This window comes from Elephantulus edwardii, unplaced genomic scaffold (genome assembly GCF_000299155.1).
Source record: "Elephantulus edwardii isolate Elephantulus edwardi_28Jun2011 unplaced genomic scaffold, EleEdw1.0 scaffold00070, whole genome shotgun sequence".
Taxonomy (NCBI): domain Eukaryota; kingdom Metazoa; phylum Chordata; class Mammalia; order Macroscelidea; family Macroscelididae; genus Elephantulus; species Elephantulus edwardii.
The window spans coordinates 13,621,754-13,642,948 of NW_006399820.1; the positions used below are offsets into that span (position 1 = coordinate 13,621,754).

General features: G+C 41.3%; 1 protein-coding gene across 1 annotated transcript in view; it reads right to left on the reverse strand.

Moving 5' to 3' along the window:
• The window catches only part of KDM1B (lysine (K)-specific demethylase 1B), a 60,301-nt gene that overhangs the window by 18,805 nt on the left and 20,301 nt on the right, over positions 1 to 21,195 (reverse strand). The window contains exons 8-13 of the mRNA XM_006888689.1: positions 19,182 to 19,360; positions 14,636 to 14,812; positions 13,828 to 13,902; positions 8,374 to 8,511; positions 6,991 to 7,162; positions 2,232 to 2,359 (exon numbers count right to left, since the gene is read on the reverse strand). Of these exons, the coding sequence (XP_006888751.1) occupies positions 2,232 to 2,359; positions 6,991 to 7,162; positions 8,374 to 8,511; positions 13,828 to 13,902; positions 14,636 to 14,812; positions 19,182 to 19,360 (869 nt within the window). The remainder of the gene's footprint in view (positions 1 to 2,231; positions 2,360 to 6,990; positions 7,163 to 8,373; positions 8,512 to 13,827; positions 13,903 to 14,635; positions 14,813 to 19,181; positions 19,361 to 21,195) is intronic.

Consider the following 21,195-nt stretch of genomic DNA (forward strand, 5'->3'; position numbering starts at 1 on the left):
TGAAATTAATAACAACAATAATTTAAAAAAAGTTAAAACCTGAGGTAGACACAAAGGTTTATAATAACAAACAGGTACTACTTTGAGATGTGAATCAAAGCTGTATCATTTTGTTAAAGATGTTTCAGGTTATCTGGAAGTGTTTAATGTTTATAGGAAAACACATTATGTATTAACATTTGACTAACCATTTTTATACACAAATCATATTTATGTTGTTGTTGTGTGCTGCCAAGTGATTACTGACTCATAGCTGACCCTCCAGCAGGTTTTCAGAAGCAGATAATCACAAGGGAGGGCACTGCATGTCTTTCTCTCATGGAGCTGCTAGGAGATTAGAACCATGTGCCTATACATGTTTAATTGTATCAATTTATGTAAAAATTAGACTTAAAAGATTTAGGAATGAAACTCTGTGAGACTGCCTGTACATGTTTTGACAAGTTAATTTTATATGCCAATAAGTGGCAAGTTGGAATTCCATGATAGTAGAACTGGATTTGATGAATCCCATACATAAATACGGGAGATCTGACGGTCTAGTGGGTAAAGAGTTGCACAGCTAACCCAAGGCAGTACTGGCTACTCTGACAGGGAAAGATGGTCAATCTCCTCTCGTGTGATTTTTGTTGCTGTTGTTGTTATGTGCCATCAAGTTGCCTGCGACTCATAGCGACCCTATGTACAACAGCTTTAAACCTTGGTCTATACTGGGCACATCTTTATTGCCCCCGACACATTCTCTCCTATTACCCCATCACTGAATCAATCCATCTCATCATGGGTCTTCCTCTCCTGCACTGTCCCTCCACCTTCCCAAGTATGATGTCCCTCTCCAAGGACTGGTCCCTCCTTACATGTCCAAAGTACGTCAGATGAAACTTCAGAATCCTTGCCTCCAAGGAGCAGCCTGGTTTCACCCTCTTCAGGATGAACCTGTTTGTTCTCTTAGCTGTCCATGGTATTCTCCAGCACCATAGCTCAAAGACATCAACTGTCCTTATCATCCCTTGTCATTGTCCAGCTTTCTGACACATAGCAAGTGATTTACAGCCTCTGACAAACCTCAGAGGATCAGACACGAGGCAGTTCCAACTAAATGGCATATAACAAGATACATATAACATGCCAATTTTATGTCTGCAACATGGAAATGTACTAAGAGATTGAAACATGGCACAACTCATGAAAAACTGCGTTATTCTAACCAGAGTGAAGAGTAGAAGAGAAAAGGAAAGGTCCCAAAGAGGACTAACAAAATCACAAGTCATCCACAGAGGAGGAGGCTCTACCTAAAATCTAAGGCTGTAATATTTAGGTCATAAGAAGTTAGGTGAGATTTTAGCCCTCTTACATTTATTTTAGCAAAAATCTCCAACCAGAATTGCACAGGTGCTGTATTTTTAGGTTTTTTTTTTAAAAAGGACTCCAAGGTTCTAAGGACGCCCTCAGGGTCTGAGTGGCAAACAAGTGAAGGAGGCCGGGGGAGGCAGAAAGTTCCTTCCCAGTTCAGCCCAACAGTCCTCTTTTGTTCAGGTTTACATATAGAACTTCCTCACAGGCCAGACTGGAAGAAAAGCTTCCATTTCTTTAAAAAACAATAAACCCCTGTTGGGTTAATATGCTGTCAGTTCTGTTTTCCAAACTGTTAAGCTGCAAGATCATTGTTTCCTGCTTAACCAAAGCAGACTTAACTCCACTTTTTTTATGTTGTTGTTGTTGTTATGTGCCCTCGAGTCGCTTGCGACTCATAGCGACCCTATGTACAACAGCCCTAAACTCCGCTCTGTCCTGTGCCAATCGCACTGTCTCTGACACTCCCATTCCAATTATCCCAGTCACTGAATCAATCCACCTCATAGAGGGCCTTCCTCTCCTGTGCTGTCCCTCCACCCTCCCAAGCATGATGTCCCTCTCCAGGGACCGGTCCCGCCTCACAACATGTCCAAAGTATGTTAGACGGAGCCTCAGAATCTTTGCCTCCAAGGAGCCACCCGGTCTAACCCTTTCGAGGACAAATCTGTTTGTTTTCGTAGCAGTCCATGGTATTCTCAATACTCTTCTCCAGCACCACAGCTCAAAGGCATCAATTCTCCTTCTATCCTCCCTGGTCATTGTCCAACTCTCTGATGCATAACAAGTGATTGCGAAGACCATATTATAGATAAATAAATACACATATACAAAAACCCAACATTGTCAACGCTCGTGTTGCCCAGACCCAAGCGCACCTGGTAGAGGTTGCTGCCACACGCGTATTCCAGGTTACTGAGGTGGAAATGAAGTACTTGTTCCTCCAGCTCACTGAAATGGATACCAGATTCCTTAATGAAACCTTTGTAGATCTCTTCCATCTTTTCTGTAATATAAATGTGTCAGAACAGAAAAAAAAGAAGTGGCTTTAATATGATTCTCCAATTCCTTCACCACTGCTTTCATCTCTTTTACCCCACAAAACCCTCAAAATCCCCAAGTCCTTCCTCAAGTGAACTCTGGGGTGGGGAAGGGCATCATGATAAGGCTGACTTCTCTCAGGAAACAGAGCTGGAATGTTTCATTTCTGATTCAGGAAGAAACAATTTCTTCTTTTGCTCAAGATAAAGGCACACACACCCTGAGAGAGGGGAATTCTGCCACTGGTCAGTGCTATCACCATCACCTTAAAATCAAGTCCACGACTAGCTACTATGTTAAACATCTCACCCCAACTAAGTTGCTGTTAGGTGCTGTTGAGCTGACTCTGACACAGAGGGTCCTCCCTAGCAACAAACGAAAATCTTGCCCTCTGCTGCTCCCCACAATTTGCCATGCTGCATTCATTGTGTCAATCCACCTTTCTGAGGATCTTGTCTTTCACTGACTCCTTCTCATTTTCTAAGCATGATGCATTTTTCCAAGGACTGACAACTTGTTCAAAGTATGTGAGACCTAGCCTGACCATCCTTGCTTCCACAGAGCACCCTGTAGGGAGCTGCGCTGCTAAAGCAAAAATGGTGCCTCCCCAGCAGTGTGAATCCACCATGTGCTCCATGGGAAAAAGATGGGCAATCGCCTCCTATGCAGTATACAGCCTTTGAATACACACTAGCGGGTCGGCTGTGAATGTGTTCCAACTCAATGGCAACGAGTAGAATACTCTATTGTTATTCATCTCCAACAAGAATATTCCAATTTAGACTCTCACCACTTCAACTCCCTGCCTCAACATCTTTAATTATTAGTTCCCTTAAGTAATAGTTCCCTATTGAGTTCCTTATTTCTTTAGTTTCCCTATTACTAACCAAAAGGTCAGTAGCTTGAATCCAACAGCCACGTAGGGAGAGAGATGTCAATCTCCCCCCATAAGGATGTCGCGCTTCAGAAACCAGATGGAAGGTCACACTATGGTCAGAAACCAACCTGAGAGCAGTGGGTGTTGTCTATGTAAGAAGCATTAGTGGTGCAATGGTTAAGCACCTGGCTGCTGGTTTAAACACATCCAGTGGTTCCAGCAAGAGGAGAAGGCCTCTCTAATCCATTTCTGTAAAGATTATTATCATGCAACAGTTCTACCCTGTACATGGGATTGCTAAAAATCCCAACGCACTCGATAGTGCCCACCACTAACACCGGGCAACCAGCAATCAATTTTCCAAACAACAGCCTGATAAGGCTGGGTCACCCTTCATTCAGTATCTATACCTGCTCTCTTCTAAGCTCTGCTGTACTGCTGCTCAGTCCTGTCGTGGTAAACACCAGCTCCACAATTAGTAATTACAACCACACTCCCTAACTAAATGCCCTCCTCCCTCAACCACAACCCTCCTTTACAATCCAACATCACCTGGGTCCTGCAAGACTCAGCAATCATGTCTCGTTATAATCCCGGCACTGACTTAGCCCTTTCACCTGAAGCTCTCTTTACACACATACCCATGAGCCTTGGGATAACATTCCAATTACTGTCTTGGATTCTTCAGTGGTTTTTTGTTTATTAGTTCCAGCTTCCAGGCTGACTATTCTACTTCCAGTGATATACAGGTTACTTCTCAGTAACTTTCCCAGTGGTGACAACCATTAGTGACAACAATCATCCAACACAGACAAAAGCTTCTATGAAGAATTCAATGCTTGCTAGACCAAACTCAAGTATCATTTAACTTTTTTGACAACTTAATGCTCTCATTAAAACTTTCAACTCTTACACTCTATTATTACAGAGCTGTCCAAGGGAACCTCTGGATATGGGTTGGACCTGTGTCCTGATTATCACTGGATTGTTTCTTATTATCATTACTTCGGTGCCTTTCCATAGCAATCCCATCCCACTCAACTCCCTCCTCCTCATGTGTACTCTTCTATTTTTTGGTATGTTTTGGGAAGGGGGAAAGAACCAAGGTTGTCTAGAATAACAGATAAAATGAAGTGAACACAGACTGAGACAGTCCTTCTTGTGGCTTCGTACATAAATATTTAAAGATTTTCCTACACATGTTTTGTGAATTACCTTTATACCTGTGGTCCCAGAGCCAATTTTGACTCACAGAAAGTCTGGAGCACATGTATAAATATACCGAAGCAGATTGTCACCTCTCCCCTCCACTGATTTACCTCTAGTCCTTAAAAATGAAATGTTGTCGAGCCAATTCTAATTCAGAGACCCTGTAATACAGAGTAGAATGGCCCTATATGTTTCCAAAGCTGTCACTTTTATGGAAGCAGGCTTTCTTTCTTTCTTTCTCCCTTGGAGTGAGTGATGGGTTTAAGGCACCAATCTTTTGCTTAGCAGCCAACGTCTTAACCACCACACCACCAGGACTCCTTTTCAGTCCCTTGATACTTGGATTTTGGTTTTCTCAGCTATGTAACAACAAGATGAGACCGCAGTCAGTCACGCTACTGACAAACTATAAAGAACTATAAAGAAAAGCACCAAGAAAGTTATTAAAAAGAACATTAGTTAGAGGAAACAACTACTCTTATAGTAAGTATTGGTGACTTCCCCCGGAATCCCTTTTTTTTTTTTAAATGTGAGGCGGAGACAAAAAACTATTTCATTGGTATTTTTTGTGACCCTGAAAGGAGAGTAAAGAAGTCAGCACACATGTAAAATGTTCAACTCCTGAGGGTGTTCCGCGAGTCAGCCCAGGAACAATTTTCACAACCTCATCAGAACCTGGTCTACAAAGCTAACACAATAGATTATGAGGTTTCCACCAACAAGTAAATTCCTAAAAACCTTCTCTGACTGTTCAGTAATCAACACTGAGTACAGGTGACATGAGTGTGGGTCAGACCTCCGAGACGCAGAGGCTGAGGTTTTCAGGGCAGGGAGAGCAGAGACAAAGAGACAGACAGAAAGAAAGGGGGGTAGACTGGGAGGGGAAGGAGGAGAGGAAGAGGAGGAGGAGGGAGAAGGAGAAAGGGAGAGAGAGAGACAGTATCTGTTACTAGGTTTCTCTTGAATCAGAATGAGAAGCTGTTGTCATTATGAACTGAGAACATGTTATGGACTGAACTGTGCCCCTGAAAGATATGCATTAAAATCTCAATTTCTGCATATATGTGTCACTGTAACTCCCACCGGGAAGAGAATCTTGAGGCTTTATCAACAAAGTGCATCTTGAACCAATCACATGATATATACAAGGAGCAGATGAGCCAGAGAAGCAAGCAAGCAGAAATGGGGAAGGACAGATGACACTTGGAGAGCTAAGAAATATCCAAAAGTATTCCCCACCAACAGAGAACACTTTCTCCTAGAACCATCACCCAAAACTTGGCTTTCTAGCCTCTGACACTCTAAGAAAATTCAATCTTGTTCATCCAAATAATTTACAAGGGGTATTTCTGTTACAGCAGCACGAAGAAACCAAGAAAATCCTTAGAGAAATAAAAATACAGTTAATACAAATTAATATCTTGCAAATTCAGTCCCAAGTGCTGACATTTTAAGGTACCCAACAAGCCTTTAAGAACTACAAATTCAGGTCATGAGATTATAAACTAAGTATCAATTTACATAATCACGGTAAAATCTGAGCTGTCTCATATTCTCATAGGAAAAAAAGCAAGTTTCTAACAAGTTTTAAGTATACCCTGTTTAAGGCCCAAACCTAAAGACTGAAAATTAGTACCCACAGACTATAATATACCCACAGATTATAATATAATATTCTTCAGCAAAATATGCTCAGCGAAGGGTGGGAGGCAAAAAGAAAACATTAACTTGGTGCCCTAAGAAAAGAAAAAGAGAAAAAAATCTGAGCATACAGATCCCCCGGCCTAGCAAAAATAATGGGCGACTATTCACAAGCTTACCTGGGTAAATGGTTTAGTTCTTGACTACTAGCCAAAAGCCTAGGAAGCTCGAGTGGCCTAGGGATAAGGAGCTGCACTGCCAAGCCAAAGGCAGGTGGTTCAAATCCACTAACTGCTCCTTAGAAGAAAGATGGGGAATCAATTCCTGGTTGATTGCTGTCTCTGAAAAACAGCTAGAGGGTCATATATGAATTGTTTCCAACTTAACGGTACAGCACAGCAACAATCTAAAGGCCGGTGCATCAGGCCCACCCAGAGATGCCAAAGAAGGTCTGGCAATGAAAACCCATGGAAAGCAGTTTCACTCTGAATATACGTGATGGCCATGGTTCAGAAATGACTGGGAAGCAACCAGTTATTTATTCATGTAGAGCTTACTGCTTACCACATTTGCCTAAGAGTAAGCTCCTCCGAGAAACTTCAAATCAAACATTTAGTTTTTATAACATCAGCGAGTGTTAAAAAAAGGCTGACAGATGCATACATACACAAGTATCTGAGACCCCACGAGAGTTCTGAGCTCCCTTCTACCTGTAACTCAGAAACAGTGTGGAGAATTCATCAACCCAAAAGGAATGCTTGTGGGGACTACACCTACTGCATCATCCAGTCTCGTGGATGAACGATGCTGATAATCGAGCTCAAGTAAGAGACTGTGATGGCACAATGAGAACACCATTCTCCCCATACCTCCTAAAGGGACATCTTGGAGCTGTGTCTTATCCTTCCTCCACTCAGAGACAACATCCAAGAGAGCATTAAAATGAAAATCCATGCGCTTGTCAAGAGTGGGGTCAGTTATTCTTCCACCTTCCTGAATTAAGTCACATCTTTCTCCAAATTTATACATGCTGATGCCAAGCTTCAAAAATAATAAGAATGAAAAGGTGAAAATTTTCACTGGAAAAAATATTTACAGGTTCTAAGCTGAAATCAGACAGAGCCCTCGTGGAGAGAATCACCTAGTATCTCCCAAAAATAAAGCTAGGTTTGCTTCATGGTGAACAGAAATAAAGTCAAGGCAGTGCAAAAACAGCATGGAAGCTATGAGGTTGTTTTGTGAGGATATAAGGGTGACAGCAACAGCGTCTATGCCATGCACTCTAGGAGCTGTTCAGCCATTACTGGTTAAGGTTTCAGACATCATAGCTATGCACCGCCTTTTCACTGCAACAAAATTTTATCTCCTCCACAGACCTCTATAATGTATGAACACAGGCACACAAACATTCAAAGCAGAGATTGACACTAAATGTACTGTAAATTAAATATCTTAGAAAAAACTCTGGGCCTACCAGGTTGTCAAAGAAACTGTAGGGTTGGCAGGTAGAAGACAGGATGCCCGGTTCCATGTGGACTTCTGATGAACAATGAATAAACACTGAGTGGAGGAAGTTCCCAGGCTATACACAAGGTCTGTTTCTAATTGAACCTTTAAGAACCTGTAGGTAAGTCAGGGCAGGTGTTTATGGTCCTTAGCCTTACTTTATAGTGCAAAGGCTTGAAGACTTCTCAAAAGTTTAAACACAAGTGAAGGTGACTGTAATGAAAAATGTGTTTCCAGTGGAGTTAAGGTCCACTGTTTTAAACTTATATAACATTAAAGGACAAGTAGGAGGTATTAAAGTCAGATGTTCCCAACAGCAGACTGCCTAGACAAGTCTGTCCCAAATAAAACATGAAAATGTTCTATGTGATACTTGGCACAAACTTATCCTTTAAAAAAACAACAACCAAAAACCAATTGTTGCTTAATCAGAAATTCAAATTTAACTGGGCATCCTGTATTTTCATCTGCTCAATCTGGAAATACTAAAACCAGGAACTAATCAAGAGTTCTGCAAATAACATAAATAACATTTAAGACCTTGGGAACTATCTTGGAACTACTTCCACCTCCTCAGAAGAGAACAGTATTTGTTCTTATTTAATTTTCTGAGAGGACAAATGGGGCAAGAACTCCCTTAGGCATCATTTTATATTATCTGCTTCAGTAGCATATTAACAATACACACAAGCAAATTGAGATCATGTGCTCTTCCTTATCTATAAAACAATTCTTAAGAAACCCACTTGCTCACACATTAGTGATATTGGGTTGTTAATGCAGCCATTGACGATCTGGGCTCCTTTCCCAACAGCTATACCATTAAAAGATTTATCATCCCATACTCGGCCACCAATTCTGTCTTTGGCTTCCAGGACAGTCACCTAAAAGACAGGTAATTAGAAATCTAAATAAGATAAAACAATCACATCAAGTGTAACACAGATTGTTGTTGTTACATGCCTGCAGGTAAAGTAAATTTCAGTGACATTCTGAACAGATCTGCACCCTGTTCTATAATGCGCCAACCTCATGATCTGACACACTTGAGCCCCTTGCATTGTGGCAATCCATCTCATTGGAGGTCTTCTCCTCTTTCGCTGACCCTCCACCTTTCCAAGGAATAGCTGCTCCTAGCAACATGTCCAAAGTATTGTGAGATGAAGTTTTACCATCTTTGCCTTCAAGAAGCACCCTGATTTCACTTTCTCCGAAAAATACCTGTTTGTTCTTTTGGCAGTTCATGGGATCTTTGTCACTTTTCTCTACCACCACCACTCAACAGGATCAATTAATTCTTCTCCTGTCATCCTTATTCATGGTCCAGCTTTCAGATGCACTGGTAACTGTTCAGGTGACTGCAAAGACGATGGCTTAAGTTTTTAACTGATATGACTGCTCTTTAGGACTTTTAAGCTGTGGTTGTCTAATCAGGGGTAAGGAGTGGCAGTGCCAAGCAAAAAGCACATGGTTCAAATCTACAAGGCTCTCAATTGGTGAAAGATGGGTAATCGCCTTTAATTTAATCTGTTACTATTGTTACTGCTGTTGTTGTCAGATGCTGTAGAGTTGAGGAAGACTCATAGTGACCCTATAAAGATCTGAACCCTATTCCATCTTGTGCCATCCTCACACTTCTTGACACAGAAGCGCCCACTGAGGCAGTCACTGCATCAATCTACCTGTCAAAGGTCTTCTTCTTTGCTAATCCTCCACCCTTTCTAGCATCAGGTCCTTCTCCAAGGAACAGCCTCTTCTACCAACATATCCCAAGTATGTGAGGCAAAAACTCGTAATTCTTCCCTCCAAACAGCACCCCAGCGGCACTCTCTCCAAGACATTTATGTCTGTTCTTTTGGCAATCCATGGGGTGTTCAGTGCTCTTCTCCAACAACAGAGTTCAAAGGCATCAATTCTTCTGTAATCCTTATTTACTATCCAGCTCTCAGATGCACAGCAAGAAATCAGAAACACTATGGCCTAAATCAGACACACTTTAGTACTCAAAGTGACATCACTACTCCTCAATACTTTGGAGAGGTCCCTGTAACTGCAGATTTTCCCAGTACAATGTGTCTCCTTATTTCCTGACTGCTGGTACTAAGGGTGTCCACCGTAGATCCAAGCAAGAGGAAGTTATTGACAGTTTCAATCTCTTCTCCTTCCATCATGATGTTACCTATCAGTCAAGTGGTAAGAATCTTTGTTTTCTCGACATTTTTTTGACCTTGCTTGCTGGAAGTGAGGAGGACTTGAAGCACTTGCAAAAGATCAGGAATGTAGCCTTTGGTAAGGACTGCATCCCAATGTCAAGAAAATAAAGATTCAATGCAATTTATTGCCTCAGAATAGCCACTGCTGAGCAGCTATGGGTCAGTTCTGATAGCACATAACCATAGTGAAATACAGATAAGATTCCCATATTCCAGCAACTGCCATAAGAGTTCTGACTTCAGTGATTATCTGAGATTTATCTTATCAGAAAAGAATGTGATGCAATATGTGAAGTCTGTAAATACACCAAAACCAAACCAAAAAAAAAACCCCCACAGTCCTAAATGCATTCATCATAACTCAATTATGTTAAGCTGGAGACTCTCTGTACTATAAAAACAAAGAAAGAAACTTCTAAACAAGCTCCATATTAGATTTATTTTTCATATTACTACAGAAAAGACTTTACAAGGGCTATGGGAATAGAAGATGAAGGACCCCAAAATGATCTATATTCCAAGAATGAGTAATTAAGTAGTGGTGTGCTGAAGAAAGTACACCCTTTCCTCTCAAATCAATTAAGAAAAAGTTTCTATCAACTAGCATATAAAAAGTACACTGAGATTTTCCCTTAAATGTTGTTAGGAGCCATGGGAGTGACTGTAATTCATAACAACTCTATATAAAACAGAACAAAACCCCTCCCGATTCAGTGCCATGCTCACAATCTTCACTGTTCGTTAAGTCCATTTTTGCAGTCACTGTGACAATTCATCTCATTGAGGGCCTTCCTCTCATTCACTGAGCCTTTTTTTTTAAGCATGTTGCCTTTCTATAGGGACTGCATCCTCCTGAAAATGTGTCCTAAGTATGTGAGAGAAAGTCTCACCATCTCTGCTTCCAGAAACATTTGTTGTTGTTGTTATGTGCCGTCGAGTCATTTGCGACTCACAGCGACCCTATGCACAACAGCCCTAAACCCTGCTCTATCCTGATTACCCCAGTCACCGAATCAATCCATCTCATAGAGGGTCTTCCCCTCCTGCGCTGTCCCTCCACCCTCCCAAGCATGATGTCCCTCTCCAAGGACCCGTCCCTCCTGGCAACATGTCCAAAGTATGTCAGACGAAGCCCCAGAATCCTTGCCTCCAAGGAGTAGCTTGGTTTAATCCTCTCCAAGATGAATCTGTTAGTTATCCTGGCAGTCCATGGTACATTCAGTACCCTTCTCCAGCACCACAGCTCAAAAACATCCACTCTCCTTCTGTCCTCCCTAGTCATTGTCCAACTCTCTGATGCATAACAAGCGATTGCAAATACCATGGCCTGTATCGGGAGCACCTTAGTCTCCAGAGAGACACTGTTGCTCCTGAGTACTTTAGAGAGGTCCCTAACAGCAGACTTTCCCATCGCGATACGCTTTTTGATTTCCTGACTGCTGGTGCCAAGAGTGTTGACTGTGGAGTCGAGCAAACTGAAGCTGTGAACACTCTCAATCTCTTCGTCATCCATCCTGACGCTGCCAACTGGTCCAGTGGTGAGAATCTTTGTCTTCTTGACATTGAGCCTCAGTTCATACTGAAGGCTGCAGTCCTTGACCCTTCGCAGCAAGTGCATGAGGTCTTCCTCAGTTTCAGCAAGCACGGTTGTGCCATCTGCATAACACAGATTGTTAATAGACCTTCCACCAATCCTGATGCCACAATTCTCCTCATAGAGCCCAGCCTCTCGGATAATCTGCTCTGCATACATGTTGAAAAGGTATGGAGACAGGAGGTATCCCTGGCGTACACCCTTCCCAATTTTGAACCACGCAGTGTTACCCTGCTCTGTTCCAGACTACTGCCTCTTGGTCCAAGTATAGGTTTCGCATTAGCACAATTAAATGTTCTGGGATTCCCATTCTTCTCAGAGTCAGCCACAGTTTGTTATGATCCACACAGTCAAATGCCTTTGCATAATCAATGAAACACAGATAGACATTCTTCTGGTATTCTCTGCTTTCAGCCAAGATCCATCTAACTTCAGCAACAATATCCCTAGTACCATGACCCCTTCTAAACCAAGCCTGGACTTCCGGCAGTTCTCTGCTGATGTGCTGTTCTAATCGTTTTTGGATAATCTTCAGTAGAATCTTGCTTGCATGTGAAATCAATGACACTGTTCTGTAGTTTCCACACTCAGTTGGGTCACCTTTCTTTGGAATGGGAACAAATATAGATCTCTTCCAGTCAGTTGGCCAAGTGGTTGTTCTCCAGCTTTCTTGGCACAACTTGGTGAGCACATCCAGGGCAACATCTGTTATCTGAAATACGTCAATCGGTATACCATCTATTCCTGGGGCCTTATTTTTTGCTATTTCCTAGGCTGTATTTATTCCAGGACAGTTTTGTTTGTTCTTTTGGCAGTTCATATTGTTCACCAAGACCACAAAACACTTGTCTTCCTTATTTACTGTCCAACTTTAACTCATCTATGAAATGAATGAAAATACCATGGCTTGGGTCAGATATAGTCTTTAAGATGTCATCTTTACTCTTGAGGAGTAATTTTGGTTTAGGATTTATAGATTCCCTTAAGGCAATTGGGTAAGGAGTTCCTCCAGCCTCCATGGCTCCAGAAAGTCAAGAGTCCACAAAAACCTGAAATTCTGTTCTGCCTATTTTTCCCCTTTTGTTCAGTAATGGTAGCTAAGTGTCATCAGATTCTACTCCCATAGCAAAGCAGACCGTTGTTCAAGGAAGCAATCAGCCATACATTCCATGTTTTCCTCCTATTCTTCACTTTTTTCCCTCTGTTGCTCCAGGTAAATTATAGACCAGTGTCAAGGTCTAAACCAGTATCATTTGTGACAGTCATCCCAAACCTCCACACCAAGGAACCAAATCTCAAAAGGTGTTTGGTTGTACAGAAGCAGCCTCAGGAGCCACTCAATTTTCCTCACTGCTGTAAATATCACATTCTATGTAGGAGCACAATTTATTGACAGCACTGACAATCAACACTGCAGAAATGCCCTTAATCAGTGTGATTTATTTTTTACTACCATAAACCTAAAACTAAGCTCTGGAAAATAATTTACAAAGTTCTATCTGAAAACCAAGGTGCTGTCAAGATAAGTTATAAAATAGGAGGATGTTTCAGACCTAGGAAGTCACAGAAATACTGGGATGGTTAAGTTAAAAAATTTTAATGATTATTAGTTAACAATTTTCTGGTTACAGTCTCTATTTTGGCTGATTTGAGCAACTAGAATCAGATAACACACTAAATTAAATCAATAAGTACCAAAAAAGAGAAGTAGACGAACTTAAAAATGTGCAGTATTTTGAAAGTCATTATCATCCTTCCTTAAGCAATCCTTTGGCTCATGTAATCTTGCTTTCCGAAAGAAAAGATTTTTATTTTCCACATAAAAGGGGGAAGAGGGAGGTGACTCTGCTTTGCATAAGAAAATTTAATCAGTGTTTCAGAAAACTATATATGACATGGTAACTTCTTTGTGCTGTGATTTGTCATTTCAAATTACTGTAGAAAAAAAGAAAATGTTTCCCCTATTTTTTTCCTCAATAGTGTTAATATTCCTGGGTAGTAGAGTTACCTATTTGACTGTTAGTCAGCAGGGATGTTTCAGTCCACCCCAAGATGCCTCAGAAGAAAGGCCTGGTGACCAATCCACTGCCAAAAACTCAGCCTCTGAAAACCCTGTGGGGGTTACAGTTCTGGCACACAAGGGTCACACTATGTGTGACCAAAACAGCAACACTTAATCTTCCTAGCTGCGTCAATAACAATGCTACAGGAATGTTTACTTTCATCTTTCTTATATTCTGTCAGTTTCAAATTGTGTATCTTTTTTTAGTCCAACTATAAAGCTATTACATAATCAGCATTTTCTCCTAAATAAGTGGCTTCAAAGCCTTAGTAAACCCAGACAGAAAGAATGGCTAGTCCCCTGCTTCTGCTCATCTGTCCCCAAAGCTTACCTTAATTCCAAAGTTACGCAACTGCCTCGCACCTGCTATTCCTGATGGACCAGCTCCGACAACAATGACCGATTTCTTGCATTTTTTTAAAAAAGGGGGGAAAAAAAATCCAATCAGAGCAATGAGAACTTTGTTTTTGTTTTCATTTTTCTGAAGGGTACTAAGTGCCACTAATGTGAGATCACCTCTATTTTTAATTCCACTACCAACAAACTGATTCTAACTCACAATGGCCCTCGACTCTGTTGGACTTGGAACCAGCTCACAGCTGACTCTCCAGCAGGTTTCTGAGGTTATAAATCCTTTGGGAGAAGACTGCCTGTTTTCCTTCCATGGTGCTGCTGTTGGGACTCGAATGATCACAGGCCAGACACTGGTTTAGCAGCATAACGTCCTACTGACTACACCACCACAGCAATCCTGCAGGGCATAAGACAATTGTCTCCTAGAGTTTCCAAGGCTATAAGTCTTTAGGGGAACAGACTTCAGACATCTCCTATAGACTGGCAGGTGGGCTCGAACCACCAACATGTCCGTCAGCAGCTGAATGCTTAACCACCACACCACTAAGGCTCCTTCGTTATTTTTTTCCAACTGAACATAATGTTACTTTTCTTAAGTAATCTTTCTTTTTCTACAGTCGAGGGGAAAGGTGCTTGATAGTCTCAAGAGAAATGTATTCTACTAACAAAAAAATCTTACTTCTGTAACTTTTCCATCAATGGTATGACTTTTACTAGGATTAGGAGTAATACACTAGCATTCAACCTGACCCACACTGGTGTGGGGCTAAAGGTACGTCACCTACATTGTGGTAATCTTTCGGAAGAAGAGGCTGGTCAGGGCCGACGTTCAGAACGCCTGTGTTGATCAGGCCTTTCCTCGTCATGAAATAAAGTATCTTCTCCACTTCCTGAACACATCGAATGCGCACAAGGCCCCGGACTATGATGTAAGGGATACATTTGTGGGGGGTAAGAGATTCCTGTGTTTGGGAAAGAAAACAAAATTTTATTTAAAAAAAATTTGGTTCCTCAAAAACATAAAGGGAGAATTATGATGAACAAGCATTTACCAGCTTAGGTATATACACCTAAAAAGAAAGCAAACTTTACGCTCACACAAAAACTTACACGTGTGTTCACAACAGCCAATAATTCATAACAGTCAAAAGGTAGAAACAACTCAAATGCCCATCAACAGATGAGTATACCTCTATAAACAAAATGTGGTTTATCTACATTGTTGTTATACGTCATCAAATCATAATCAATTCACAGATCTCCAGTGGGTCTGCAGAGGCAGTAAATGAAGGGCAAAAAAGGAGAATGCCCATCTTTCTCCCTCATAATGGCTGGTAGATTTGAACTGCCTGTCACTAGGTTGACAGCACAGCTCCTTGCCCATTAGGTCACCAGAGCTCCTTGGTTCATCCATTTAAAAACATGATTCAGTAATAAAAGAAATGGCATTTCCAAGATATTCTACAGCAAGGATGAACCTGGAAAAATGATGCTACTAGATAGGAGACACAAAAGGTCATCTATTGTGTGATTCCGTTATCCATTACATATTCCATTTATATCCAGAATAGGCTAATCCATAGAGACAAAAGGCATATTATATTAAAGGATGGGGATAGAAGGAAACACAGTGATTGCTAATGGGTCCAGCGTTTCTCCTTGGAGTGAGCAAAGATTTTGAAGAAAGGTATAAAACACTGAGTATATGCCATTGAATTTTATACTTCAAAATGGTTATTGGTACAATTATATATATATTTTAATACACACACAAACACACACACACACACACACACACACACACTCCCAAATTTCTAATTTAAATCCATCATTTATCTTTACTAGATATAAGAGCAAAGGGAGGTTTATCTGGTAAGTTACAAGAAAAGAAACAGTCAAAAGGCACACACGGTATTTTATATTTTGTCACAAGTTTTCACTCATCTGAGACTGCCTCGTTTAAGCAGTGTAGGAGCCGACCACCCCACATTCTTGACTCAATAAACAACCCAATAAAGGCTGACTCTGGAATCCAGGCTGTTGCCTATACTGGCTTCCCTTCGTGGTACAAATGATTCATTGCTTGGTTGCTAAACAAAAGGCTGGAAGTTTGAGTCACCAGGTAGCACACTGGAAGAAAGGCCTGGCGATCTGCTTCACAGAAAATCAGCTATCAAAAATTCCATTCTGACACACAGAGTCACCATGGGTCCAAGTTGGCTGAAAACAACTATCTTTTATTTGCATATCTGTTTACTAATGCTTACACTAGCAGAGCTCTGGCAGCCTAGTCCACAGAAAGTTATGGGGCTAATGCAAAGGCCATATCTCTATTTGGTAGTTCGAATCCACCAGCAGCTCTGAGGAAGATAGGCAATCTCCTCCTGTGAGGTTGACAGCCTCAGAAACCATGTGGACAGCCAGCTATGAGTCAGTCCTGATCGACAGCAAAGAGTGTGGTGTTTTGTGCCAGCATCATGAAAAGCTTGATTGCCACGACTGATAAAGAGTTAGGAACATGTAAAAAAAAACAAACAAAACCAAAGAATTGGCCTTTCTTGGTGCTCCCAGCTTTAGCAAGACCTGTCCATTTTAAGGCCTACAAGCAATGAAGCCCCTGGCTCTGCCCAGGGCCAAAAGTTAGACCCTGGCTTAGAAGTGTCCTTACTGCATGTGTCTTGTCTCCAAGCACCAGTATTACCAGGACTTCATCAAACACAGGAAGATGACTACATGCTGTAAGCATTTAAGAAATAACACCCACAGCCTTGACCTGGTGTTGCTGAAGAGAAGTAAAATGTACTGAGTTCATGACACCAAAACCCACCTTTCCAAATCTTTGATTCTTTTAAAGCAAATATATTGGTTCTTTTCTACAACAGCATTAGATACAGAGACCAACAAGCACACGCTGAAAATGAAAATAGATGCAGACTGTTCAGGACTTTCTTAGTAAGTTTCTTCCTCTATACTGGTCAAATTACAAAGTCAGATTAAATTAAACAGGGAAGAAAACTCCCAAAGCTGTTCTGACAAGTATGGCTATATAACTAACTTACAGGAAATTCTGGCCACAATTTTGCTCAGGTCAGCAAGTGTTTCTTGAGCACCTACCTCAAGCCTGCTGGGTAGGAAATGATTAATTCTACTTTATGCAATCTACCCACCTGGGTATGATTTTTTTTAAAATTGTACAAAAAGTTGTAAGTTAATGAGATCACTTCACCTACTGAGTCTAATCCAGCAAAACATCAAAGTAAAACTGGGATCTATAATGACAACAGAGCAACATGAGGCAAGTTACCAGTCTGTTTTCTCTGCCCTTCTTAGCTATGAAATAAAGATCTTTCCTATTGTAGTAAAATTCTGACCGTTTAAAAGGGAATTTTGTGATACTTGCCAAACAAGTATTGATAGTCTATTTCTTAGAACACCAGCTGCTTATGAAGTATGCCTCGTTCACTTCCCTCAGACTGTGGTTTGTTTTGTACAAATAAAATTTGTTTTGGTCAATAAATTAGAAATTGCTGATGTTTTTATATGAAAACAAAAAAAATGAGACAAAAGCACACAAAAAAATTGGGATCTATTCCCTTCAATTAGGATATTTTGGCAGTCTTAAAAAATGTCTTGCATTCAACAAGCACTCAAATAATTGCTGAGGAAATGCATAAAATGGAAACATTTTAAAGCACCCCACCACCCTAAACATCTAAAACTGGTATTTTTTACCTCAACCACCAATCTAGTGATCTGGTGGGTATGGAGTTGTGCTGCCAACACAAAGGCCGACAGTTCAAATCCCCCAGTTGCTCTGACGGTGAAAGATGAGCAATCTCCTCTCATACCATTTGCTGTTAGTGTTAGGTTTACCACAGAGTTGACTACGATTCAGAGACCCTATGAACAACAGATCTGAACCCTATCCTTCGCCATACCCATCAACTCTAATATACTGGAGTCCACCGTTACAGTCCACAGTCACTGTGTCACCGTGTCAATCCATTTGTTGCTGGTCTTCCTCTTTCACACTGACTCTCCACTTCTCCAAGTCTTTTTCCAAGGGCTCGCCCTTCCTACCAACATGCCCAAACTATGTACAGTCTCTGAAAATCCACTGGAGGGTCAGTTATGAGTCAGTTCAGATTCAACGGCACATAGCAACAACCAACACCAATTTTATTTCTATGTCTTTCAAGGTGGTGCTATGTAGTACCCTAGGTATCTATTCAGCCCCAGCACAAGGAAAAGCATGGGTCCTGACAGTTTGAAGATACTGAGATGAATAAGACACAATCTCTGCTCTCAGCAGGTTTATAACTCAGTCTTACTTTGGGCATTGTCACCACAACTCTTTGGGCCAAACTCTGCACTCCACAGTGGCTCACTAGGGAAGCAAGTGTTCAGAGCCCAGTAGCTCTCAGCTTCTCAGCACATGGCAATTTTACTCACTGGGTAATGTCTGGCTGTTACATATGGGAAGGTGTTTGTTACTGGCATCTAGAAGGCTAAGGTGGGGTACCTGGGGAACACTCTACAATGCTCTGAAACAAAGAATTATCTGGCCCCAGTTGCCAATAGCACTGACGGTAAGAAACTCCAGTCTAAAGAGCACTGCCTAACCCTTGAACACACACTACTGTGTGAAATAAAGACTCAAGAGGATGTGTTGTTGCATGACCCACTCATATGATAAATCTCGAATAGGGAAAGGCCTAATGACAGGAAGTTGACTAGTGCTAACCACTAATGGCCTGGAGGATGGGAGAATAAGGAACTCACTGCATAATCAGTATGAAGTTCCCATCAAGCAATGATGACAAAAGTATGAGAAACAAACAGTTGTGCTGGTCGCACAGTATCATGGATTTGACACTGTGAATACGGCTAAAATGCCAAACTTCAGTTCTGGGTATTTTACCACCAGCAGCAGCCTGTCATACTGTGGTGGCTGGTATGCATGCACCCGGAGACTGGAGGCTGTGCCACTGGTTTTTCAACATCAGCAGAGTCATTCATGGTAGATGGGTTTCAGTGGAGTTTACAGACCAAGACCAAGAAAAACTTGGTGATCTACACCTGAAAAATTAGCCATGGAGAACAACATTCTGGTGCTGGGAGATGAATCCTCTAGATTAAATGGTACTAAAAGCCAAAATGGGCCCAAGAATGGCCCAGAATGTACCAGTGATTGTGCAGAAGGCTCGGGACTAGGCAGTGCTTCATGCTGCCATATATGGAGTTAAAGCGAGTCAAAATGGACTTGATGATAACTACTACTTTATTACAATAAGAAAACACATACCATTAGTGACAATGCCCTTCACTTACTTTGCAGTGGGTATACCACAATGCGAGGATGAGGTTTCTCAAAGCCAAGTACATAGTGGGGTCTCGGGAGTACTCTGGGAACTCATAGAGCTCATCCAGCTCCATCACGTCTGGCCGCACGCACAGGGCTTTGCCACACTCGTTGGGCTGGTAGAAAGGTTGGAAGTACCGGTTCATGCCTGGAACAAACAAGACGTGAAAAGGTAATGTCCAAATCCAGGTGCATTAAGAGTACAACCAAATGAAAAAAAAAACAAAAACAAAAAAATACCAACCCAGCTAAGGTAAGGGCAACAGTCTTACATTACTATGTTTTCTTCTGGCCACTAAGACAAAAAAAGAAATTAATTAAGCAAGTATTTTCCCATCATTTCGTCACACAGTTTGCATTTCTATGGGTAGGTGGCGGTGGTAAGTACTGTCGAGTACAACTCAAGATGACCCTATGACAGATCTGAAATCTAGCTTAACCTGTCCCGTCCTCATCATCTCTGCTATAACTTGATCCCACTGCTGCAGCCACGTGTCAATCCATCTTGCTGAGGGGCTTCCTCTCTTTCGCTCACCCTCTACCTTTCTAAGCACGATGTCCCTCTCCATGGACCAGCCTCTCCTAACAACAAGCTTCACCATCCTTGCCTCTAAGAAGCACACGGGATGCACTTTCAACAAGACATCTCTCTTTGTTCTTTTGGCAGTCCAAGGGTAGGAAAATATATTTTTTTCTTTTTCTTTTTTTTTTTTTTTTGTAAGTATAGGAAAATATATTTTAAAAGTGTGTTTTATTAGCATTTTAAAAAACGAGAAAATTAACAAGTTCACAAAGGTAAATAAAACTAAACACTGACTATCCCCAGGACAACATTTAGAAGTATAATCTATCCTTAGTATTGTCCCTAAAAATATATACTATTACCATGAGCTTAATTATTAAAACTTGAAAAAAAAATTATAAAGCTTGTTTTCTAGGCTGCTTTTTAAAATTAACTGCACTACGAACACTTTTCCATCACTGAATGACTTGAAAAGTACCAATGCTAGTTGATGTTGAGTTGATATTGACTCTTGGTAACACAATATATATGTGCCGAGTAGGAGTCTTGGTGGCAAAATGAGATACATGTTGGACTGCTAACCAAAAGGCCAGTGGTTTGGATCCACCAGCTGCCTGTGAGAGAATGACAGGGCAGTCTTTCCTAGTTAAGATCTGCAGCCTTGGAAACCCAGTGGAAGGTCACCATGAGTTGGAACTAACTCAAAGGTAGTGGGTTTGCTTCTTCTTGGCTTTAGAAGTACTCTCTGTAGAGCTTCCACGCCTGTGGTTGCTGCTCAGGAGCAGACTGTCAGGCCTTCTGTCAAAGCTAACTCTGGAGGGGTTTGGACCATCAACTTTTCATTAACACGTTGCCACAAATGACGGCAAATGTGTCTCTAAGCATGGCCGTCAATTTTAAAAGTGTGCGGCAATATGTAGTTGAGCACTTATTGGTGTCGGCCACCCAAGAACTTAAAGGGCCACATGTTGTTGCTGTTTTGCGCCATCGAATCAAGTACGACCCAGAGCGACGTGATGAACAGCAGCAGTTCTGCACCTTGCCCTATCCTGTGCCATCCTCCCCATCTCCGACATACCTGATCCCATCATTCACCATGTCAATCAATCTTGTTGAAGGGTAACAATGTAATTTTTTTAAAGGTGAAAATACATCCCAGAGAACAAGATGGGTCACTCGCCAAAAGTAAAATGGAGAGAGATGCACATAATATTTTTTGTTGCTTTTTAACAATTCCGTGACTGCTAAATAGTTCACTTTGACTAAATTTTTTTCACTATCATAAACAAATCCAGAATGAATTTCTCTGCACATTCGGATAATTTATTTAAGACAAATTTCTAGCAGTGACACTGCTAGGTCACAGTTTATTAATGTCTAGGCTTTTGAGGTTAAGTGCCCAAATATCTTTGAGTCTGTTTTTTTTATACCTTCATTAACATTGAGAGTAATAATTTTAT